This window comes from Macaca thibetana, chromosome 3 (genome assembly GCF_024542745.1).
Source record: "Macaca thibetana thibetana isolate TM-01 chromosome 3, ASM2454274v1, whole genome shotgun sequence".
Taxonomy (NCBI): Eukaryota; Metazoa; Chordata; class Mammalia; order Primates; family Cercopithecidae; genus Macaca; species Macaca thibetana.
In genome coordinates, this window is record NC_065580.1 from 45,280,411 (window position 1) to 45,307,143 (window position 26,733).

Genomic DNA, 26,733 nt, shown 5'->3' on the forward strand with positions numbered 1-26,733 from the left:
TTAGCTGGGTGTGGTGGCATGCACCTGTAATCCCGGCTACTCAGGAGCCTGAGGCAGGAGAATCGCTTGAACCAGGAGTCAGAGGTTGCAGTGAGCAAAGATTGCTACTGCATGCCAGCCTGGTGACAGAGTGAGACTCCATCTGAAAAAAAAAAGTTCAGAAAATTTGCACCCCGATAATGTGATAGAAAAGAAAAACACATTTCATGAGGAGAAATTCAAGCTGGCTACAGAAATTTGCATAACTAATGGGAAGCCAAATGTTAATCACTAAGACTATGGAGAAAGTGTCTCCAGGGCATGTCAGAGACCTTTGTGGCAGCACCTTCCATCATAGGCCTGGAGGCCTAGGAGAAAAAAAATGATTTCATGGACCAGGGCAGTGCCCCCCTGTGGTTTGCAGCCTAGGAACTCAGTGCCCTGCATCCCAGCTGCTCTAGGCATGGCTTACAAGGGGCTAAGGTACAGCTTGGTCCATGGCTTCAGAGGGTGCAAGTCTAAAGCTTTGGCATCTTCCACGTGGTGTTGAGCCTGTGGGTCCACAGAAGTCAAAAATTGAGGTTTGTGAACTTTTGCTAGATTTCAGAGGATGTATGGAATTGCCTGGATGTCCAGGCAGAAGTTTGCTGCAGGGGAGGGACCATCATAGGGTATCATTGCTAGAGCAGTGTAGAAGGGAAATGTGGGATCAGAGCCCCCACAAAGAGTCCCCACTGGGGCACTGCCTAGTGGAGCTGTGAGAAGAGGGCTACTATCCACCAGACCCCAGAATGATAGATCCAGAAGCAGCTTGCACTATGCACCTGGAAAAGCCACCAACACTCAACTCTAGCCCGTGAAAGCAGCCAGGAGGGAGGGCTATACCTTGGAAAGTCACAAGGACAGAGCTGCCCAAGATCAAGGGAATCCACCTTTTGTATCAATGTGACCTGGATGTGAGACATGGAGTCAAAGAGGATCATTTCAGAGATTTAAGATTTAGCTGCCTCACTGGATTTTGAAATTGCATTCAGCCTGTAGCCTGTTAAATTTTGGCCAATTTCTCCCATTTGCAATGGGTGTATTTACCCATTGCCTGTATCCCCATTGTATCTTGTGAGTAACTAACTTACTTTTGATTTTACAGGCTCATAGGTGGAATGGACTTTCCTTGTCTCAGGTGAGACTTTGGACTGTGGAATTTTGAGTTAATATTGAAATGAGTTAAGACTTGAAAGGAGTGTTGGGAAGGCATGACTGGTTTCGAAATGTGAGGACATGAGATTTGGGAGGGGATGGGGCAGAATGATATGGTTTGGCTGTGTCCCTACCCAAATCTCATCTTGAATTGTAGCTCCCATAATTCTCACACGTCATGGGAGGGACCCCATGGGAGATAATTGAATAATGAAGGTGATTCACTACTAGTGTCCTCATAGTAGTGGATTAGTCTCATTAGATCTGATGGTTTTATAAGGGGTTTCCCCTTTACTTGGCTCTCATTCTCTTTTGTCTGCCACTGTTTAAGATGCTTTTCACCTTCCACCATGACCGTGAGGCCTAACTAGCCATGTGGAGCTGTGAGTCCATTAAACCTCTTTTTCTTAATAAATTACCCAGTCTCTGGTATGTTTTTATCAGCAACGTGAAAATGGACTAATACAGGAACCAAGAGCAAACTAACTCCAAAGCTAGCAGAAGAAAAAAAAATGGCCAAAATCAGAGCTGAACTGAAGGAGATTGAGACATGAAAAACCGTTAGAAAGATCAGCAAATCCTGTTGGATTTTTGAACAAAATAATAAAATAGACCACTATCTGGAAAAATAAAGAAGAAAAGAGAGAGGATACAAAGAAACAGAACAGAAATGACGAAGTGGATATTACCACTGACCGCACAGAAATACAAATAACCATTAGAGAATATTGTGAACACCTCTATGCCCACAAACTAGAAAACAGAGGAAATTGATAAATTCCGGGACACATGCACCCTCCCAAGACTGAATCAGGAAGAAATTGAATCCCTGAATGGACCAATAATGAGCTCTAAAATTAAATCAGTAATACATAGCCTGCCAACCAAAAAAAGTCCATGTCCAGATGTGTATTAGTCAGTTTTCATGCTGATGATAAACACATATACAACACTGAGAAGAAAAAGAGGTTTAATTGGACTTACAGCTTCGCATGGCTGAGGAGGTCTCAGAATCATGGAAGGAGGTGAAAGGCACTTCTTACATGGCAGCAGCATGAGAAAAATGAGGAAGAACCAAAAGCAGAAACCCCTGATATACCCATTAGATCTCGTGAGACTTATTTACTATGACAAGAATAATAGTAAGACTGGCCCCCATGATTCAATAATCTTCTCCTGGGTCCATCCCACAACACGTGGGAATTCTGGGAGATACAATTCAAGTTGAGATTTGGGTGGGGAGACAGCCAAACCATATCATTCTGCCCCTGGGCCCTCCAAATCTCATGTCTTCACATTTCAAACCAATCATGCCTTCCCAACCATCCCCCAAAGTCTTAAGTAATTTCAGCATTAATCCAAAAGTCCACAGTCCAAAGTCTCATATGAGACAAAGCAAGTCCCTTTTGCCTATGAGCCCATAAAATCAAAAGCAAGCTAGTTAGTTCCTAGACACAATAGGGATACAGGTATTGGGTAAATACTGCCATTCCAAATGGGAGAAATTGATCAAAACAAAGGAGTTACAGAGCCCATGCAAGTCTGAAATCCAGTGTGGCCATCAAATTTTTTTTTTTTTTTTTTTTTTTTTTTTTTTTTTGAGACAGAGTCTCGCTCTGCCGCCCAGGCTGGAGTGCAGTGGCCGGATCTCAGCTCACTGCAAGCTCCGCCTCCCGGGTTCACGCCATTCTCCTGCCTCAGCCTCCCAAGTAGCTGGGACTACAGGCGCCCGCCACCGCGCCTGGCTAGTTTTTTGTATTTTTTAGTAGAGACGGGGTTTCACCGTGTTAGCCAGGATGGTCTCGATCTCCTGACCTCATGATCCGCCCGTCTCGGCCTCCCAAAGTGCTGGGATTACAGGCTTGAGCCACCGCGCCCGGCCGGCCATCAAATTTTAAAGCTCCAAAATGCTCTCCTTTGACTTCAGGTCTTACATCCAGGTCACGCTGATGCAAGAGGTGGGTTCCCATGGTACTGGGCAGCTCTGCCGCTGTTGCTTTGCATTTTACAGTCCCCCTCCAGGCTGCTTTCACAGGCTGGTGTTGAGTGTCTGTGGCTTTTCCAGGTGCGCAGCGCAAGCTGTCAGTGGATCTATCATTCTGGGGTCTGGAGGACGGTAACCCTCTTCTCACAGCGCCACTAGGCAGTGTCCCAGTGGGGACACTGTGTGGGATCTCCAAACCTACATTTCCCTTCCACACTGCCCTAGCAGGAGGTCTCCATGAGGGCCCTGCCCCTGCAGCAAACTTTTGCTTGGGCATCCAGGTATTTCCATACATCTTCTGAGATCTAGGCAAAGGTTCCCAAACCTCAATGCTTGACTTCTGTGTACCTACAGGTTCAACACCACATAGAAGCTGCCAAGGCTTGGGGCTTCTACCCTCTGAAGCTGCAGCCCAGGCTTTATGTTGGCCCCTTTCATCCATGGCTGGAGTGGCTGGGACACAGAGCACCAAGTCCCTAGGCTGCACACAGCACGGGGACCCTGGGCCCAGCCCAACAAACCACTTCTTTCTCCTGGGCCTCCGGGGCTGTGATGGGAAGGGGTGCTGTGAGGGTCTCTGACATGGCCTGGAGACATTTTCCCCATAGTCTTGGGGATTAACATTAGGCTCCTGGCTACTTATGCAAATTTCTGCAGCTGCCTTGAATGTCTCCCCAGAAAATGGGTTTCTCTTTCCTGATGTATAGTCAGGCTGCAAATTTTCCAAACTTTTATTCTCCGCTTCCCTTATAAAACTGAATGCCTTTAACAGCGCCCAAGTCACCTCTTGAATGCTTTGCTGCTTAGAAATTTCTTCTGCTGGATACCTAAATCATCTCTCTCAAGTTCAAAGTTCCACCCCTCTCTAGGGCAGGGGCAATATGCTGCCAGACTTTTCACTAAAACATAGCAAGAGTCACTTTTGCTCCAGTTCACAACAAGTTTCTCATCTTCATCTGAGACCAACTCAGCCTGGACCTTATTGTTTGTATCGCTATCAGCACTTTGGGCAAAGCCATTCAACAAGTCTCAAGGAAGTTCTGAACTTTCCCACATTTTCCTGTCTTCTTCCGAGCCCCCCAAACTGTTCCAACCAGTTCCAAAGTCACTTCCACATTTTGGCACATATTTTAGCGATGCCCCACTCAACTGGTACCAATTTACTATATTAGTCCCTTTTCACACTGCTGATAAAGACATACCTGAGACTGGGAAGAAAAATAGGTTTAATTGGACTTACAGTTCCACATGGATGGGGAGGTCTCAGAATCATGGTAGGAGATGAAAGGCACTTCTTACATGGAGGTAGCAAGAGAAAAATGAGGAAGAAACAAAAACGGAAACCCCTGATAAACCCATCAGATCTCGTGAGACTTATTCACTATCACGAGAATAACACTGGAAAGACTGGCCCCCATGATTCAATTTACCTCCCTCTGGGTCCATCCCACAACAAGTGGGAATTCTGGGAGATGCAATTCAAGTTGAGATTTGGTTGGGGAAATAGCCAAACCATATCAAGATGGTTTCACAGCTGAATTCTACCAGATGTACAAAGAAGAAATGGTACCATTCCTGCTGAAACTATCCCAAACAATTGAAGAGGAAGGACTCCCTGCTAACTCATTCTATGAGGTCAGCATTATCCTGATACCACAATCTGGCAGAGATACAACAATAAAAGAAAACTTCAGGACAATATCCTTGATAAACATTGTTGCAAAACTTTTCAAAAAATACTGGCAAAGCAAATCCAGCAACACACCAAAAATCTTATCCACCGTGATTCAGTAGGTTTTATTCCTGAGATACAAAGTTGGTTCAACATATACAAATCAATAAATGTGATCTAAACAGAACTAAAGTCAAAAACACATGATTATCTCAATAGATGCAGAAAAGACTTTCAATAAAATTTAACATCCTTTCATGTTAAAAACTATCAATAACATAGGTATTGAAGGAATATACTTCAAAATAATAAGAACCATCTATGACAAACCCATAGCCAACGTCATACTGAATGGGCATAAGCTGGAAGCATTCTTCTTGAAAACTGGCACAAGGCAAGGATGCCCTCTCTTGTCACTCCTATTCAACGTAGTATTAGAAGTCCTGGCCAGGGCAATCAGGCAAGGGAGAGAAATAAAAGGCATCCAAATAGGAAGAGAAAAAGTCAAACTATCACTGTTTGCAGATAACATAACTCCATATCTAGAAAACCCCATAGTCTTGGCTGAAAAGCTCCTTCAGCTGATAAACAACTTTAGCAAAGTTTCAGGATATGAAATCAAGAAACAATGATTACTAGTATTCCTATACACCAACAACAGTCATGCCGAGAGCCAAATCAGAAATGCGATCCCATTAACAATGGCCACAAAAAGAATCAAGTACCTAAGAATACAGCTAACCAGAGAGGTCAAAGGTCCCTATAATGAGAACTAAAAACCACTGCTCAAAGAAATCAGAGATGATACAAACAAACAGAAAAACATTCCATGCTAAAGGACAGGAAGAATCAATATTGTAAAAATGTCTGTACTGCCCAAAACAATTTACAGATTCAGTGATACTTCTATCAACCTACCAATTACATTATTCACAGAATGAGAAAAAAACTATTTTAAAATTCATGTGCAAACAAAACAAAGCTCAAATAACCAAGGAAATCCTAAGTGAAAAGAACAAAGCTGAAGGCACCATGCTACCCGAAACTCTAGTATAGGGTCAAACTCTAGTATAGGGTTACAGTGACCAAAACAGCATGGTACTGGTACAAAAACAGACACATACACCAATGGAACAGAAGAGAGAAGCCAGAAATAAGGCTGTACACCTACAACTATCTGATATTTGACAAAGCAGACAAAACGAGCAATGGGAAAAGGACTATCTACTCAATAAATGGTGCTGGCTAGCCATATGTGGAAGTTTGAAACTGGACCCCCTTCCTTACACCATATAAAACAATTAACTCAAGATGGATTAAAGACTTAAATATAAAACCCTAAACTATAAAAACCATGGAAGACAACCTGGGAAATACCATTCTCAACATAGAAACACTCTGTACATTTGTTTAAGTTCCTTATAGATGCTGAATGTTAGATCTTTCTCAGATGCATAGTTTGCAAATATTTTCTCCCATTCTGTAGGTTACTCTGTTGACAGTTTCTTTTGCTGTGCAGAAGCTCTTGTTTAATTAGGTTCGATCTGTCAATTGTTGCTTTTGGTGCAATTACTTTTGGTGTCCACTCTGGACAAAGATTTCATGACAAAGACACCAAAAGTAATTGCAACAAAAGCAACAGTTGACAAATAGGATCCAATTAAACTAAAGAGCTTCTGTATAGCAAAAGAAACTATAACAGAGTAAACAGACAATCTACAGAATGGGAGAAAATATTTTCAAACTATGCATCTGACAAAGGTCTAATAAAGAACTTAAACAAATGTACAGAATAAAAGCAAACAACCCCATTAAAAAGTGGGCAAAGGACCTGAACAGACACTTTTCAAAAGAAGACATAACATGTGGCCAAGAAGAATATGAACAAAAGCTTAATATCACTGATTGTTAGAGAAATAAATATCAAACCCACAATAAGACAGCATCTCACACCAGTCAGAATGACTATTATTAAAAAGTAAAAAATAGAAGATGCTGGCAAGGCTATGGAGCAAAGGAAATGCTTACACACTGTTGGTGGGAGTATAAATTAGTTCAACTATTGTGGAAAACAGTGTGGCAATTCCTCAAAGACCCAGAAACAGCAACACCATTCAACCCAGCAATACCATTACTGGGTACATACCCAAAGGAATATAAATTGTTCTATTACAATGATACATGCACACATATGTTTATTGCGGCACTGTTCACAATAGCAAAGACATAGGATCAGCATAAGTGGCCATCAATGGTAGACTGGATAAAGAAAATGTGGTACATATACATGATGGAATACTATGTAGCCATAGGAGAGAATGAGATCATGTCCTTTGCAGGAACGTGGATAGAGCTGGAGGCCATTATCCTTAGCAAACTAATTCAGGAACAGAAAACCAAATACTGCACGTACTCCCTTATAAGTGGGAGCTAAATGACGAGAACACATGGACACATAGAGGGGAACAGCACACACTGGGGCCTACCAGAGGGCAGGGTTTCGGAGGAGGGAGAATATCAGGAAAAATAACTAGTGAGTGCTAGGCTTAATACCTGGGTGACTAAAATCTGTACAACAAATCCCTAGGACATGAGTTTACATGTATATATAACAAACCTGCACATGTACCTGTGAACTTAAGATAAATTAAAAGACATATGCATCCAAAACATGAGTCAAAATATACATTGTCTAAATGTAATTATTAGGAATAATAATTTTAAGTTTAAATTAAAATTAATCTTTTGATAATTCATATTAACATAAATAGAACTTTAAGTTTTGCTTTTCCCCCTAATTGCACAAAGTAATGATTCTAGGCTATCTGTATCATACCAGGGGATATTTGACTCTGGTATGGACTCCTTGGTATTTCTTGGCTGATGCATCTAACTAGAGTGAAAGTGTGGGATAAACAAATTAGCAGAGAGTTTTCAATTAGCATGCAAGCACTTGAGTCCCTGCCACTGAATGGTTAACAAAATCAACAAAGTAAATAGTCACAAAAGTCATTATTTGCAGGTTTTGAAGTCCAGACTTCTTTGGAATAGTGATGGATGGTCCCTGGCTGCTAATAAAAAATTGTAAAAATCTGTCTATGATACAAGAGTCCAATTCTAACATAATAAAGAGGAGACTGTGGGCAGAACCCCTAAAGCCAAGTTTATGATTTCCCAATCAATAACTAAAGCTATTAATGCAAGGAAGTGAGATCCATAATGATGGAGAATTTCTGTTGTTCCCTCTCTCCATTAGATGCTAGGGTATTGAGAACAGATTCCATATTTTATAACTTACTTTGTAAACTTAGGATCTAACACGGTGCCTGACACAGAGTAGAAGTCAATGTATGTTTGCTTCACAATTAAATGACAACTTTCTTTTTTAAAAAAAAAAAAAAATCTCTTATACTTTAAGTTCTAAGGTACATGTGCACAACGTGTAGGTTTGTTACATATGTATACATGTGCCATGGTGGTGTGCCGCACCCATTAACTCGTCATTTACATTAGGTATATCTCCTAATGCTATCCCTCCCTACTTCCCCCACCCCACGTCAGGCCCCGGTGTGTAATGTTCCCCTTCCTGTGTCTAAGTGTTCTCATTGTTCAGTTCCCACCTATGAGTGAGAACATGCAGTGTTTGGTTTTCTGTTCTTGCGATAGTTTGCGAAGATGGTTTCCAGCTGCATTCAGGTCCCTACAAAGGACATGAACTCAACCTTTTTTATGGCTGCATAGTATTCCATGGTGTATATGTGCCACATTTTCTTAATACAGTCTGTAAATGACAACTTTCACGATAAAAGGTTCATGTCTCTGCAGATTTCACAGTTTTGAAGAGATTTTCAGTAATATTCAGACATTTACACAAAGAACTTAAATGATTTCCAAGGTCACAGTTTCTTAACAATAAGCATGGCTCTAGAACTTAGGCCTACTTACTTCTAATACAGTGCGCTTAGCTATATTTTTAAATATGAAAATGCATATACTATGAACATAAATTTTATGGGTCAATTAAAAATTTCCTAAGATATTATTAGATGATATCTGCCTTTAAGCTTATAATATATTTTCCTTCTAGGGTTAATGCTGGAATCACACACATGTCAAGGAAGAATCCACTTGACCACTGAAATTTCAGTTTTCTTAAGTGCAAAATGAAGAGGTTATCTCTGATGTGTGCTTGCTAAACATCTTAGAGATCTAGATTTCTGACTATATATTTATGTCTTTATTTTGGTCAAAATTTAAAGCACATTATACAATCCATATAAAATAAGCCCTTGGTGCTTGAGTATTATACTAGTTTATCTTTCATAAATTAAGCTAAACAACCTGAATGCTGCCTTTGGTGGCTAAACTCTTGTGCTATAACATGATCAATTATCTATATTGAATCATTCAACTATTCAAGAAATAAATGACACAACCCTTTACAAATGTAGTGACCAGCCTGGGCAACATAGTGAGATCCCCATCTCTCCAAAAAAAAAAAAAAAAAAAAAAAAAAAAAGCCGGGTGTGCTGGCATGTTCTTGTAGTCCCAGCTTCTAGGGAGGCTAAGACAGGAGAATTTCTTGAGCCCAGGATGTCGAGGCTACAGTGAGCCATGGTCACACCACTGCACTCCAGCCTGGGCAACAGAACAAGACCATGTCTCAAAAAAGAAATTACCTATATCTTGCAAAGTTTCCATTCTGTTCTGACTTAACTGTGCATGCCCTATTGGTAGATATGAACATTTTCAAAGAAAACTTTTCAGTGACTGACATCTGAAGAACAAATCTGTGTCTCAAACTATGTTTGAAGTGATATCCTTTCACTAGTAGTCTTTTAAAATACTAAATATTAATTTTAGTTCTAAGAGATTACATAATTCATTTTTATAACTTAGATCAGTAATTCCCAAATAGAAATATAGCAGTGTCTCTGAGGGAGAGAGAGAACAGTATAAGATATTAAATTTATTAAAGGGGGCATAAGCTGGAAAAGGTTGAGAGAGCTTGTCACAAAGAAAAATTGTCTGGACACCCCTGGAGATCTTTCATCAAATGGAAAAAGGAAAGTTCACAAAAGTTAATTGATTTAAAAAAAATAAATGAAATCTAGAAGAGATTAATTTTAATGACTATTTTCAAAGAATGATTAATTTGTTAATTATGAATTCTGAAACTAGAAGTTGGCATATGTATGGAATAATATGAACAATATTGGACTGAGGGCAAGAGAGAGCTGAGTTCAAGAGAGCTGAGTTCAAGTCAGCTCTCTGTCATTAGATAATGGAGTCCTTCATTATTCTGAATTTATATTTTCTTATGTGAATATGAAGGGACTAGCCTAGATGATTGCTAAGTGACATTAAAGCTCTACCCAATTCTTGCTTTTTTTTCTAAAAGCATTTTATAGCACCCCTCCCACACTAAAAATAGCACATAGTACATATGTAGAGGGATAATAGCTACAACCGTTTTCATAACTAGAACTTAAGCCCCTGACTATGGCAGACAGACTAGGAGATCATGCCTTTTTTTTTCTTTTTCTTTTTCTTTTTTTTTTTTGAGACCTAGTCTCCACTCTGTCTTCAGGCTGGAGGGCAATGGCGCGATCTCAGCTCACCGCAACCTTCGCCTCCTGAGTTCAAGCTATTCTGCCTCAGCCTCCTGAGTAGCTGGGACTACAGGTGCATGCCACCATGCCCAGCTAATTTTTCTATTTTTAGTAGAGACAGGGTTTCACCATGTTGGCCAGGATGGTCTCAATCTCTTGACCTTGTGATCCGCCCGCCTTGGCTTCCCAAAGTGCTGGGATTATTAGCATGAGCCATTGCACCTGGCCGGAGAGCATGCATCTTAACCAAGTCTATATATCAGAATTACCTGTGAAGCAACATCCTCTTAGAAAATCTTATTTGAACATCTCTCCTAGTGACTTTTGACATCTCTCTCTGGTTTTAAAAACTCCAGTTCCAGTTTGGGAGGCCGAGACGGGTGGATCATGAGGTCAGGAGATCGAGACCATCCTGGCTAACACGGTGAAACCCCGTCTCTACTAAAAATACAAAAAACTAGCCGGGCGAGGTGGCGGGTGCCTGTAGTCCCAGCTACTCCGGAGGCTGAGGCAGGAGAATGGCATAAACCCGGGAGGCGGAGCTTGCAGTGAGCTGAGATGCGGCCACTGCACTCCAGCCTGGGTGACAAAGGGAGACTCCGTCTCAAAAAAAAGAAAAAAACAAAAAAAACAAACAAAAAAAACACTCCAGTTCCAGACTATCTCTTGACAAAACGTTTCTTTAGGTTGCAAAAACCTATGCTAACATGGGAAACAAATGCAAAGTCATAATTAATTTCAAAATAGATAAATTCTTTCCTACCCATTTGTGAATAAACTCAATCTGTCTTATTTGTAATTCTCACCGGATCAGAGCTGACAGACCTTAGATATTTTACCTTTTTTTTCTTGAACCCGTGACAGTAGAAGATCGGGTAATAGAAACTCAGTTGGCATTGAGATGGAGTATGTATAAATAAAGAGGAACACACATATGTATTTTAAGTTATATATGTATATATGTTATATATAATTATATTTGCATATATTTCATATCTCATATCTTCTGTTTGCTCCTCCAAATCCACTTGCCACCCTTTTCACCATTTTCCTCCCTGTTTTCTGCTGCAGGAGACTGACCTGAATGAACTATAATAGTTCCCATGCCCTCTGGCCAATAAGTAACTCTGGTAGGACATCATAAAAAAGGAGAAAAACGAATTCAGTTTATTTATGCTCCTGGATCACTGGCAAAGTCGTCTTCAACTGGCTGTGTCCCTTGACCAGGTCTCCAGTTGGTAAACTCTTTATGGCACTCTTTGCTTTCAAGTTCTGGTAAGTGTTCCTTTCCCTTATCCCTTGAGGGATGGTAAAAGCTCTGATGCAACTGACCCCAGTTTGTCACACTAGTTCTTGTGGCTTCTCTGCATTTACACTTTATAAATAGACCCTTGTAAATAAACCCTCCTGGAATTATCTTATTTGAGCATGCCATCTATTTCCTATTTGCTGGGTTCCTGACTGATACTGTTTTTTTGTTAATGGTGCCTTTGAGAATATTTGATTAATACCAAAAATTGTGGAATGCATGGAGACTTGAGCTTTAGTTTGTAACAACAACAACAACAACAACAACAACAAAGCAGAAAGAAAAAGCTGTAACTCTTCTAAAAACAATATACCTTAGTGGCTGAAGAAGAGTGTGATAAATTGTGTTGAAATTGAGGTAGTAGTGGATATGAGAAAATGGGATGTTGGTCTAATCCGTGATATGGAAATAAAGCAAGGAAATGTGAATTTTAACTGAATGCAAACACCAAGTCACAAGGCTGAGGCTGTTAGTATTTCTTTTCATGCTCCAGAGACACTTGATCTGTAATATTGCATTCATCTGGGGGCAGCTCATTAACAGAAAAATATAGGCAAGCTGGAAGGAGTTCATAGAGGAGTAACAAAATGATAAAAAGCACTGGAGGATTGACATGTGAGAAGAGATTAAAAAGATGAAATCACTCTGCTTTAGCTAAGTGGTGACTAAGGGGGAACATGTCAACTGTCTACAATTATGTGAAGGTTATAAATTCCAAAAGAAAGGCAGTGATTACTACAAATTAAGGTAGTGCTCTGTGTAAAGAGACACATTAACAAGGGAAAAGTTTAGATCAAATAACAGGACCATTTTCTAATGTCTAGCTATATTATGTCTTATAAAGCTAAGTGTTACACACTGTAGCCTTTGAAAAAGACAAAAATAAAACAAATTACAAATCATTTATTAATGATATATATGTATTCTCTATAGCTAGATTACATACCTATCCATCTATCTATTGATATATCTTAGAAATCAGCCTTTTACAAACATATATCAGAATTAAAATAGTGACTTGTGCTATTACTATAGGTTTTGTAGTAGACACATTTAACAAGCATCTTGTTTAATTTTTAACAGTGCACTTTGACAATTAAGGCAACTGTGGGTTAGAACATTTGAGTAATATTCAGAATGTCATTCAACTAGTAAGCAGCAGAGCCAAGAAATGGACCCAGGGGTCTTCATTTCCACTCCTTTGCTAACTAAATCCTGGATAGTTAAAATATTTCAGTACATTATTATATCTTAAATTTTCATTATCCCATTATTTACATGGCTATATGAACTATTTTACTAATTTCCATAAAGCATTTTGTTACTGATTTCCTTGACTACATAGCAATATATTTTGGGTACCTTGAAATACAGCTACTTGTGGTCATCAAATCTGCAAGGCACAGACATTTCCACAGCCATTACCCATTCTTAAGCAATCCATGTGGTCACTACCCATTCTAGCTATGTGAATGAGATAAAGCTCAAATAATTTCATTTCTTTATCCTTCAAGACTCTATAGTCACTTATAATTTTAGAAAATAATTTCTCCATCCACTACTTATGCAATTGAAATTACCTAATAAGTTATACCACATTAATGAGGTTTTCATTTGAAAGAAATTATGCTATTGGGCTCTTTTCAAAAAGAAAACCTAGTCAGTCACCTTTCACACTTTATTTTTTTTTTCAGTTTAATTAATAGATATTTGGAAAGAAAACCATGCTCACGTGTAACATTTCAAACAGTACAGCAGACTATAAAGTAAAATGAATAGAGCCCCCATTCCGCTGCCATCTGTAAGTTTTGTGGATAGAAGTAAATACTGCTAACATTGTCTTTTGTATCTTTCCAGGAATTTTCTATGCACATATCTGTACACATTTTTTTTCACTTAGCCATTTATCTTGCCTATCTTTCCATATTAGCACATAAAGTGCTACTTTATCCTTCTAAAACATTCTATTGTATGGGTGTAATGCTATTTATCCAATGCTTTTTTAAGAGGGACATTTAACAGATTTGTAGGGATTGTTAAACACACAATTCTGTTATGAACATAGATCTGTATTTATCTTTGTATATTTTCCTATGCTGATAGAGCAAATTTTTAGCTGGGGGCATTTCTGGGTCAAATCGTGTGCAGTTAAAATTTTTATAGTTTTTACAAAAATTATCATCCCCCAACTTGGGTTTTATGACATAAAAAAAAGTGACAGTTTAAGCAGGCTGTTCATACTTTAAAACTCATATCAAATTTCAAGGTGTGATGGTATCAACTTGTGCTTTGAGGGCATAAAATGGCCATTTGCAAAAGAACGTTTTATTCTACATAAATGTATAAGTCCTGGGTCAGGCTTACCTTAGCCCACTTATATTTGCAAATCAATAACACATATCTTGTCTGTATTTTCCCATGGCTTAATTAAAATGAATGTACTAATGTTCAAAATAATGAATTTGATTACTTCTTTGTTCTAGGTTTTTGCTTGGGCTACTTATTCTACTTGGACAATCTACCTTGCTCTAACCTTGCATGTCTAAATTCCACCTACCCTTCATACTTTATTTAAAATGATACCTTCCCCATCTGAATCATGTTTCCTTCCTCAGAACTTTCAGCACCTTTATATTTAACCCTTTTGTAATAAAAACTATACATTTATAAATCCCTGAAAATGATAGGTATCATTATTAGTAGGCTCTGGATCTCTCTAGTTCTAAAAATGTTCTTATCTTCCTCTGTTTGCACTTACCTGCTCCATGAATTAATGTAGTTCAAACTACATATTCAGTACTGTGATATTACTTTTATTTTATTTTTAAAAATCCACATTTCCATTTCTTTTATGCAGAAAGACGTTTATCACAACAGTTTTTACAATGGCAAGAAGTGAAAGCAATCTCAATGTTTAAATATAAAGGAAAGTATACGTAAGTTTTACTGTATACATAGGATAAAGAAACTACATAAAAGGTTTTGATGGTGTGGAGAAACGCTTATGAAGGAAGTGGAAAAAAATCAGGATACAATACTGCATATAATCTCAAGTATTTCCATTTTTAACATCAACTAATTAAAATAATATTTTTATCTTAAAGTTCCAGGATTTCCAATACAGCGGAACATGATTTAAAAATACCTCTTTGGAACTTAGCTTATAAACAAATGCAACTTTAAAAACTGTGAGTTAAATCTGAAACATACTGGCAGGAGTAGCATGGATGCTATCATATTCAAGGCCTTTAGAGGCAGGCTAGCATAGTTTGCAGGCTAGCATAGTTGACACGCCATTGGACCTATTTATAGAGCTGACTTCTTTTTGCAATGTCAACTGTAACATTATACTTATTTTAAGCCTCAGTGTCTCAAATGTCAGCCTCTACTAGTGGAACAGTTCTCTCTTATTTGATATCAGAGAGCCCAATGGAGCCTTCTGAAGTACCTAGTCAGATTAGCAAAGATAATTTTTTAGAAGTTCCTAATTTATCTGACTCTCTTTGTGAAGATGAAGAAGTTACTTTCAAACCTGGTTTCTCCCCTCAACCGAGTAGACGAGGTTCTGATTCTTCTGAAGACATATACCTGGATACCCCATCTTCAGGTACTAGAAGAGTTTCATTTGCTGATTCCTTTGGATTCAATCTCGTGTCTGTTAAAGAATTTGATTGCTGGGAATTACCGAGTGCTTCAACCACTTTTGACTTAGGGACGGACATTTTCCACACAGAAGAATATGTTTTAGCCCCACTGTTTGACCTGCCTTCTTCAAAAGAAGATCTTATGCAACAACTCCAAGAACAGAAAGCAATACTGGAGTCAACTGAGTCTCTTCCTGGGTCTACAAGTATCAAGGGTATTATTCGAGTTTTGAATGTTTCTTTTGAGAAGTTAGTATATGTACGAATGTCTTTAGATGACTGGCAGACACATTATGACATTTTAGCAGAATATGTTCCTAATTCATGTGATGGTGAAACTGACCAGTTCTCCTTTAAGATTTCATTGGTTCCTCCTTATCAAAAAGATGGCAGTAAAGTTGAGTTTTGTATACGTTATGAAACTTCTGTTGGTACATTTTGGTCAAATAATAATGGCACAAATTATACATTCATTTGTCAAAAGAAAGAACAAGAGCCAGAGCCTGTAAAACCATGGAAAGAAGTTCCTAACAGACAAATAAAAGGCTGCTTAAAGGTAAAATCAAGGTGAGGATATATCTTACATACTTTATTCATAATCTTAAAGTTTTTATGTTATTCTTTATTTCATGTGTTGTAAGAAAGTCACTCTTTAAAAATATACTGCTTGCTATGTAAAAAGCAATGGTGCCAGGGTTTAACAAGGTCAAAGCTATTCAAATGATAGCAGTGGGTTATCCTTTCTACAAATGTGAGAAAAAAATATGGGAAGGGGAACATCACAGACCAGGGCCTATTGTGGGGAGGCGGGAGCGGGGCGGGATGGCATTGGGAGTTATACCTGGTGTAAATGATGAGTTGAAGGGTGCTGATGAGTTGATGGGTGCAGCACACCAACATGGCACATGTATACATATGTAACAAACCTGCACATTGTGCACATGTACCCTAGAACTTAAAGTATAATAAAAAGGTATGGCTATAACACAATAGGTTGGGAGAGAAGTGCACTGTGTATATTACTTGCCTAATGAGTTATAAATTATTCCTGTTCAAACCTTAAAATCTAGATTATTCACATACAAAATAATTTACTTTGATATTTAAAGTGCATTTATTTTCAGTGGTTTTTAAATGTCTATGTTTTACTTTGAAACAGTTTTGATTAACATAAAACTATATTTCAATTTGTAAACTTCTCCCAAAAGCTGCAAATAACTTCTTAATAATGGTTTGAGTTATACAGGGATGTTTGAAATGATACATGTTAATTTACATTATAAAAGAAATGACCTTAATGATTAACAGAAAGACATAAGTACATGAGTCATATATGAGTTACACACACAATTTCATTAATTATAACCAAGGATAACATTATGGAACACAAATTAGTATAATTTAGTAAAAGTCAATGGAGCAGAACAAAGAAATGACCCAAATATAAATAGGGATATTCAGCTATATAGATTAGAGATTTGGGATGTGACCCCTCATTAGTAACCTTGCTCTCTTGTTAATGTGAAAAATAAGAAAAACTGGCATTCAGCTGTCTCGATAGTACATAGCTGGCTAATTTCTGTGACACTAGGTAAGTAGATAAAACGTTCATGAGAAGTGATACCCCTTCTTTCCTCAGTATCCCAGAGGGAAAGTCTACATTGCTCCAGCCACAGGCAAATGTTTGATCATCCTCTGAGTGCTCCATCCTAACCGTCCCTAAACCCAAGGATTTTGGTAACTGTACTGGAAATAGTGTAATATAGGAAACAGGAAAGGGAACTGTATTTGGAATCAAGACACCCAGATTTAATTCTCTAAGGGGAATTTAATACAAAGCATAAGATATGATATTGGGAAATTTTTTAAAAAATTATGCTTTAAAGGATAAATAATAACTACTAAATGCATTGTTCCAATGTATTAATAAACTAAATGCAGTATAGGTGGAAGCAATTCAAACATATACGTTATGTTTATTTTCATTTTCCTTTAAAGTCATTTGAAATATTGACTTAATCAACTTTGTGAATTAGGCCAACTTTCTTGGTCTAAATTAAACTTTCTTTGATTTTGACTGATGCTGTTAGGAGAGACAGTTTAATAATAATCTCTACATAGGCTAAAATAATAATTTAGATGTTTATGAAATTACTCTAACACATTAGCTACACAAACAAAATAAGTTCAACATTATTTGGCAAACTAATTTATATGCATAAATATATACCTATTAAATACTTTAAAAAAAAGCTAATCATCAGTGAATATCTGTTAAACACACTGCAACTTGCTGTATATGTTAGAGAAAACAAAATTTAGAAAAGGTGCAGCATTATTGTCTAAAAGCTCATAAAAGAGGCAGTGTTGAACATAGTGGATTTTTCTGCAATTTAAAGATGCAGTTTTAAGATTACAAGCAATACCTACTGAACTGTGGTTTGGCTAGGGGATTCCTTTGATTTCTTTGACAGGCCGAACTTGACTGATACCAAGACAAAGAGTCGCCAGCTGATAGGCCTCATCTTCTCCCTTGGGCATGATGTTTTTGGAACTTTTCCTAGTTGAAGATACGTAGAAATATATGTGTCCACACATACATTTGTATTCAGAACAGTAATCACTGGATTCACAGCGGACACCATTCAAGTTTTAATATTGCTTTGGGGAAAAACCTGAGAAGAACTAAACCACAAAATGGTCTGAAGGCCTGTAAAGTTTCCTAATGAGTTATAAAAATGGAAAAAATCTCTCTCCCTCAAAACCACAAATACATTTTCTGCACTTCTGTAACTTAAAAATGACCAACATAATTCAAACCACATTTTGAAAAAAGCATTTGCCTCTGGAGGAGGCTTTTTGTGCTGAGTTTCAGTCCAACATGAATTTTTACATCTGATTTATATACCACTCAAAATGGAGTGTATAAAGGAAATCCTGACAGATCCTTAGAACAGCATGTGCCATAATAGAATATTTATACAGCTTTTCCATGATATAATTTATATGCAATGGGGTTTCAAATATTCCTAAAACTCACACAAGAGAGCATTATCAAATTTCTAAATGAATATTGCAGTTGGATTTTATTGTGAAGAGTTTGGTTAGAGAAAAATAACACACCTTATTGGTGTTATTTTACAAAATGTGTACTTGGTTAAAATAAAAATGAACTAATACTTATTTGATCAAAAAATTATAGCTACTAAAATCTCCTCCTCTCTCCAAATAGTTACAGAATCTAAATGGGTCATTTTTGAGCATTTCTACACTTCCTATGTAGCTTAATTTGGAGGTTATTTCTTTCAGAAAGTAAAAACAGAACATATATACATATATGTATGATTTTTTTTCTTTATACCTGCAAATAGATTAGTAACAGTGTGTAATATCAGTTATAGTTAAAATGAAAATCAGGCTGCCCTAGTGTAGAGAATAACAGCTAACTTCAATTCTTCTTAATGCAAAAGTTAATTTGCTATCAGGGTCCCTGAGATTGTATCTTCTCAAAGTGTCAATAATCCCTTCTAATAAGTATGGAATGAATGAATGTGGGAATACATTTAGGTAGGATTTCTGTTAAGTCAATCACCCACCCAGGCATTATGTTTTCTCTGTGGAGATTTTTCTCATGTTAGAGTTTGCAAATCTCCACATTGGTGTGGGTTGTCTATTTTCTTTTGATGCCTGATAGTCTATACACTTTGGACAGAAAGAAATTTGTAGAGAGAGGGGGAGGTAGAGCTTGTAACTCATAGGCATGTGATTGAGAGTGACCCAAAGATATTTAATTGCACTGACAGGCATGCATCATGAGATACTTGTTAAGCATCACCACATATCCTAGCAAGCTAAGCAGATTTCTGATATATCTGACGGATTTTATTTTAAAATCAATGATAAAGATGACATTGATATAAATCACATTAAATGTACATAGACAAATGAGCTAAAATAGCATACAAAACAATGTAACCTCAAAGTTAAGATTTTAGGCTTCAGAGTTGAAGATACCTGAGTTTGAGTCCAAGCTCTCCTGCATGCTAGCAATGTGAACTTGGGCGAGTTAAGCTTGTTTTTCTGATATGTTAATTGAGAATAACCATAACTCTATCTCATAGGGGTTGAGATTTTGGTGAAGTAATACATATAAACTTTTAGCACAGGGTCTGGCACATAATAAGTTATCAGTAAATGTTGACTGCTGTAAAAAGACAATGGTAACTTCATTTTTGGTTGTGTCTGAAAAACTGTAAGGCTCAAGCTGCACCAAAGTTTTTTTCCTCTTTCCTTTCAGGGCTTCTAAATTTTCAGCTTTGGAGAGCCATTCCTTTGTCTCTTGTGAGATTTTAATCAACAAGGCAAACTAACTGAACTGTAAATTTTCTTTAGATATGTGTCAACTTATATACGAATTATCTTAAAGCCGAACGAGAACTTAGTGAATGTTAAAATTTCCACATTTAAGAGAAGAAAAAATGAAGAACCAGACCAAAAGGGATAAAAAGGCATTCGTTTAGGATTGAACAGACATGCATATTAATTTCAGTAAAGTTTACACTTAGTAGCTATGTGGCTGTGGGCATATTACTTCACAGCTCAAAGCCTATTTATTCACCTGTCAAATAAGGGTCATGATGTCTAGCATCACATTGATTAAAATAACTTTATATACTTAAAACTTTTCATATAGCATGTTAGACACACAAAAGGGTATTGTCAAAAGCCCAACATCATAATTGTCCCTATTATTATTAAATCTTGTTCAGCTAATTTCCTGACTCTTGAACTTGCATTATTTCTCCATACATCATAGGTTTCCTTGTTTCAGGCTCCAAAACGTATTCAGCAAATGTTTACTAAAGAACTGTATGTCAGGTTCTGAGTTGTTAGGCAGCAGTATCTAACTGAAAAATGTGGCTGGAGACAGCTGCCTGTGAAGACAAGTAGAGGCCCCAAGGGAAAAGGCCTTGAAAAGCAGAGAGAAATGAAGGGGAGAGAGAAAACAGCAAAACCAAGTTCAGATTATCTGGGTATACAATAGAAGCCATAGATAAAAAATGAAATAAGAATTATTTCCACTTGAGGTTTTCTAGAATACATGACCTAGAGCTGACATTGTGTACTTACTGGCCTTGGGGGTGGTCTCCCTTCTCAGCATCTTGGCTTTTTTTCCCCGCTGCCTGCTAAATGTATGTTCCTAATGGCTGGGTACACCGGTTGACTTCATCTGGTTTTGTATTTTATTAAGTGAAACCAATTTATTATTTTAAGTAAAGAAACTGCATGATATAGGTGTTTGATGGTATTTATAACTTGGCCAGGTGAATGCAAATAAAGTTCTAAATGACTTTAAGGCCAAAGGAGAAAATTGATTAGTCCTTAATTTTTGTACTGTAGGAAAAGAACCAGGTACGTTCAGGAATAGGAAAGAGAGAAATCCTTTCTAAAACATAATTTTAAGAATACAGAGGGTTTATCTTTCAGGGTGGTAAAATTGTGAAAGTGAGGCCAAGAAAAGCATTGGGAAATGGGGCATAAGATATGTCTACGTTATGTGTTTCAGTCAGAGCTGTTGGATTGTGAGACTTCCTTAATTTACACATACAGTATAATCTGGGGTCCTGGAAATAGTCCAAAGAGGTGTAAATAGCCCCACGAGGCCTTTGGGACCTCATGTATGCCATAACCAACTCGTTTTGAGTCCACACTAATTGTGGAAGCTGGGTCTGTTTAAGGGAGGGACCTCTGGCAAGGCCACGTGGAAACATAAAACACAGCTGTGCAGGGCCCATCAGGAGGGTGTTTGGAAGCTATCAGCTGGTTGACAGCAAGGCGCCAACTGGCTTCGCATTTCCTTGGAGGTCCACCAAGGTTTCATGGCTTCCTGGTTTTGTGGAAGTACATATCCCATCCTAGACTTTCCCTAGGGTGGTTTTGAAACTTTTCTGAGAGAAGAGGAACAAAAGGGTATCCTCCTTCAGGGTGTCTCTCACGCTCTGGCTGAAAGGAGTCGCTATGAATGCCATGCCTCAAATGGATCCTCTGGGATTTCTGGGAGCCTATCCTCCCCACCTGAAGCCCATCTGCAGCCTGTAAAAATAAAGCAGGGCCCACTATTTCTGAGCCAAAAATCCTCCTGGCAAAAAAAAAAAAAAATAGAAAATAAAAAAGGAAGAAAAAAGAAGATGGCACCGTTATGAAGTGGGCCAACTTAGTTTTTCACCTTCCTCCAGTTCTGCTAACTGTGACTCTCATCCCTATTCCAAGTTTTTACCCCAACCCCTCAACAGGAATAACTCAGGGTTAAAGACCTCAAGGGAAGATATCTGAAGTGGATCTGATTGCCCTGGGCCCTATCAAACTTAAAAAATCCTCCCTAGTCTGACACCTCACTTTGTAACCTTGCCTAAAATTTACATATATGTGTGTTTGTGTGTATGTATGTGTGTGTTGTATGTTTATCTATGTATGTACACGTGCACACGCGTGTATGAGATTTTCCTTCTTAAATGCAGACCCCTTGAGGGTGGCAGGAGCTCTCTCAATCTTATACCCATTGAGGTCAGTTGCACAGAGGCACTTTGAGTTTGGATTGAGAAAATGGAAATGCCTGATTTTAGAGCAGAGAGCACTACAGAGTACATGGCAGATTTAAGTATGTTGTGATATGGGTTCCGTAGTAGTATGAGACTCATGGGGTCTGAAGTACATGTGTGTATGGAGGGTTGTGAATTCCAAAAACATTGAAGCACAATGGAAACAGCAAGGGTTTTAAAGTAAGGCAAGGCCTTGGGGTTTTAATTCTAACTAATTACTATCTACTTGTACTTGGAAAATTATATTTTGTATCTATTTTATTCAAGTATAAAATAGTGATAATAATTTCTACTTGGCAGAGTTGCTATGAGGAATACATTAGCTAACACATACAAGCATCTATTCCAGTTGCTGACATTTTGTAGATACTCAAAACGGTAGTATTAATGACATTCCTGTGATAAATTCCACAGTTTCCAATCCTGTGTAGTACTTGGCTAGTACTGTGCTCAAGATTAACGGAGAAATGCTGTTTTCCCTCATTATCATTCCTGCTACCAGGACCCAGGCTAAAACAAATAGTTTCAAAATTAATCATGTTATGGTTCCATAAGTCTTGGGGGACTAGCCAGGGAGACTAATATTTATGGCGTTGCTTCTATGGGAAAATGATTTCCAAATTATAGCATCTTCTGGGTCACAAAGAAAACTTTGGAACATCACCTGTTCATAAATTGGAGACTGAGGACATGTTTTTTTCTTAAGATAGCTCTTCTGAAGATGGTTCTTTTGGACTAAATAACTGAGTTTATTGCACACAATTCACCTTATTATCACTTTATGCCTATGAATAGAAGATGAAATTGAAGTTTATATAATTCTCTTCTTCTAAGCAAATACATTATACATCATCAAATTTCGGTCATTCCTCTGTTTTAAAGCATTGTATGTACCCCACAACTATATGAAAAGGAATATATCTCTTTTCAGAGTATATCTCTCAAATCTTTTCAGATATCTATTCTGCTGCTTCAGTAACTTTGCTAGGTTAACTAGCATGGTAGTGTCTTTATCTATTAAATAAAAATAACAACTGGTTTTCAAGCCTTAATCATGCCATCCTGCTGTTTAAAGATTTTATGATAAAAAGATGAAAACAAATAAGTTGCTAAATTTAACTCTTATGCTGCATTGCTCAGGGACAGAGACCAATTGTACATTAAACAATTGGTCTCTTAGGAAATTCTAAAATTCCTTCACACACCAAGTTACTCTGAAAATGGTCTGTGTTGTACATCAGTGCTATTTGTCACAACTATAAATTGAATTTTAATATTGTAAGGTAATTGGTGTCCTATGTGTAGTCATGGTTTTGATTTTTATTTACACCTTTTGAAATTTGCAGTAGTAAAAAGGATTAAAATACCCTCCCCACTGATATTTGTAAATTATACTGAATAGTGAAAATGCTTTTCCTAATTATGTGAGAACATTTCTTAGCCTATTGACACCATCAGAATACCATCCATGGTATTTAGAGAATTAAGCCCTGGTACAAACCTAACCTATTGACTCTAAATCTGTATGAATAACTTCCAGCTGATTTTCATTTTTAAAAATTACTGTGGATGTGTTAACACAATTACAAATCACATAGAATTGCTAAGATAAATTTCAGTTTCATAAACTATATTTGAAATACAAAATATATTCTATCAACCTCACCTTTTGAAGATTCATATTTATAAATAATTTTATAATATATTAAAACAACTTAAATCTTGTAAGTACTTACCAATTGAAAAATGGAAGTTTTGAAAAGTCACGTTTAGGTGCAGCAGAAAATAGATTATATTGTTCACATATAATCTTAAGTAGGTGCATAAGATTATTGTGTTTATTGTATTTAGTATTTAGTGTAAATATAGTTATAATTAGTTTCCAATGTTAATACAGTACTTGATTTCTGAACAGTTTTTGTTGAATCCTTTTGTAGAAAAGACCATCTAATTCTATCCTTTGCTTTTAACAGTATTCAGAAAACACCCAGATTAAATGGTTATATAGTTTCTTCTTAATCATCTTGATATGGTTTGGCTGTGTCCTCAGCTAAACCATACCTTTAATTGTAATAATCCCCACGTGTCAAGGGTGGAACCAGGTGGAGATAATTGAATCATGGGGGCAGCTTTCCCCATACTGTTCTCGTGGTAGTGAATAAATCTCATGAGATCTGAAGGTTTTATAAATGAGAATTCAGCTGCACAAGCTCTCTTGCCTGCCGTTATGTAAGACATGCCTTTGCTTCTCCTGTATCTTCCGCCATGATTGTGAGGCCTTCCCAGTCATGAGGAACTGTAAGTCCATTAAACCTCTTTCCTTTATAAGTTACCTAGTCTCAGGTATCTCTTTATTAGCAGTGTGAGAACAAACTAATACATATCTCTTGGGAAGATTATGTTCTTCACTAATGTGTTCTATCAGAAAGTTCCATGTCTTTAACGTAGCCACTTATATTGTTCTGTCTTTAGTCATTTATTTACTCTTTCAGTTGAATTAAATGTTGGAATTCCTATCCTTATACATTAAAATTAAGCAAAATTATATTGTTTCTCTCAAAGATTTCTATTTTCCATGTCAAATAACCTCAATAACTTTTTCCCTTGAGATCTGAATTAGTTAACTAGAAAACAAGTTTGTAGTGTTTTAATGCATACGCCAGAGAAGAAAAACTCCATCATCAACTGAATTCTCATAAGGGGTGAATGATATCATTATTACCAGGACCATACACTGCCAACACTGATGGATCAGCAATAACCCAGTTGGTCAACAATAGTCTAACTAAGGCGTTCTCCAAACCCTGCCTTCTTTATGTTTGAATTCTCGGTGTTAGAGGGACTATTATTACAATATTTCCTCTGGGAATCAGAGAAGGAAAGGAAACTTTATTTTACAAAATTAGAAAGTTAAAAGGACTTCAGAAGATCGCTTCGTTTATTCTACCTTACCTAAAAAGATAACTATATTAGAATTTTTGAAAACTGTGGACAAATAATGAGAAATTTAGAATTAAAGTTACACTATTTTCTAGATACCTAATTTTAAAATAACATTTCATTCCAGAATGTAACTGTATAAATAAGATGCTGACCATAACTTTTTAGCCTTTATTAATTTCTTTTTTACATTTTTATTTTATTTTAGACTCAAAGAATCCATGTGCAGGTTTGTTACATGAGTTTATTGCATAAGGCTGGGGTTTGGACTTCCATTACTCATCGTAAATGTAGTAACCATGAGGTGGTTTCTCAAACCTTGCTTCCCTCTTTCCCTTCACACTTCTATAGTCCCTTGTGTCTATTGTTTCCATCTGTATGGCCATATGTACCCATTATATATCTCTCACTTATAAATGAGAACATGCAATATTTGAGTTTCTATTTCTATGTTAATTCACTTAGGATAATGGCCTCCAGTTGGATCCATGTTGTTGCAAAGGACACAATTTCATTCTTTTTAATGGATGCATAGTATTCCATAGTGTATATGTACTTTTTCTTTAATCCACCATCAGTGGACACTTAGGTTCATTACATGACTTTGCTATTGTGAATAATGCTACAGTAACATCTACCAGTGTGTCTGGAAAAGAAATGTTGAATAAAGTTATAAAAATAAAATGCAGTTTAGACCCACTGAAATTTAAATTGGTTTATATTGTATCCCTTTGTTTTAAAAAGGTTAATATTGAGTCTACAAGCAGAAATTATTTGAATATATGCTAAATTTCTTGACTGTGTGTGTATGTATAATTTTAACTAAAAGCTATTTGTTCTAGTCAGTGAATATATACAGAATTTTGGTACAGTCATTCCACCTGATAATTTATTTAGGAAATTAAACATGGGGAGCAGTGTAATACTGCCCAGTTATGGTCAACTCACCCTTGATGCGCCACTTTTTTTCTGTGGAAAAAATATTCACACAAACACATGCGCATGCACACGTGAGCTTTTCACTTAACCTGATCTTTCTTATGTGTGTGTATAATCCATATAAAAAAGACATTCTCCAAAGAGTTCATATGTTAGCTAGTATTTTATATTTTCTATATTGGTAACATCTCATTCCAAGTTAACTTTGGTAAACTGAGTTAAGTTTTTAGACATTGGCAATTATATGAACATTCAAGGCATTTGCTTGCAAATCTCATGAAACCCATTCAGTTCAACAGGACCCCTAGTGCTACTGCGTGCCCATATTATGAAACTTGCTTTCACCCCTGATTACTTTTTTTACTTTCTTTAATTTACCAGTATTTCTAGCAACATTTTCCCATGAAATAGCTACTTCTAGAGCACAACTTTTCCTAAATAAAAAGTTGCTGTTTGTCACTATTACATCTGATGCAATTTATAGGCAAAGAAATTAACACCTAGCAAAGGACTTACCAGATATTTTTGTGTCTGGAAAAAATAGAACCTTTGCCACACTGCCCTCTATATCAGTTTAGTCAGCATGTTTACAATGTTGGCATTTCTAGGCAGTCTCCAGGTACAGTCTATTTTTTTCAAACCATAACATTATATTTTATCATTCATAATTTTTTTATTTTAATAAGTTTTATTCCCTTGTGAGAAATCCAAATATTATTTTATTGTAAATCACTTCAGTCAATTCGTAGGCTACTTTCAAAGGTCATTTATTACATTTACACCATTTTTTAAAAACAATTATGAAACTACATCCTGCTGGCCATAACATAGGCGGGGTGATGGGAACAAATATTTTGA

The 26,733-nt window shown here is 37.0% G+C and overlaps 1 protein-coding gene across 1 annotated transcript in view; it reads left to right on the plus strand.

The window, feature by feature from the left end:
* The first annotated feature begins 15,118 nt into the window (after nt 1-15,118).
* The window catches only part of PPP1R3A (protein phosphatase 1 regulatory subunit 3A), a 40,222-nt gene continuing 28,607 nt past the window's right edge, over nt 15,119-26,733 (plus strand). The window contains exon 1 of the mRNA XM_050782630.1: nt 15,119-15,964. Within this exon, the coding sequence (XP_050638587.1) occupies nt 15,129-15,964 (836 nt within the window). The 5' untranslated portion in view covers nt 15,119-15,128. The remainder of the gene's footprint in view (nt 15,965-26,733) is intronic.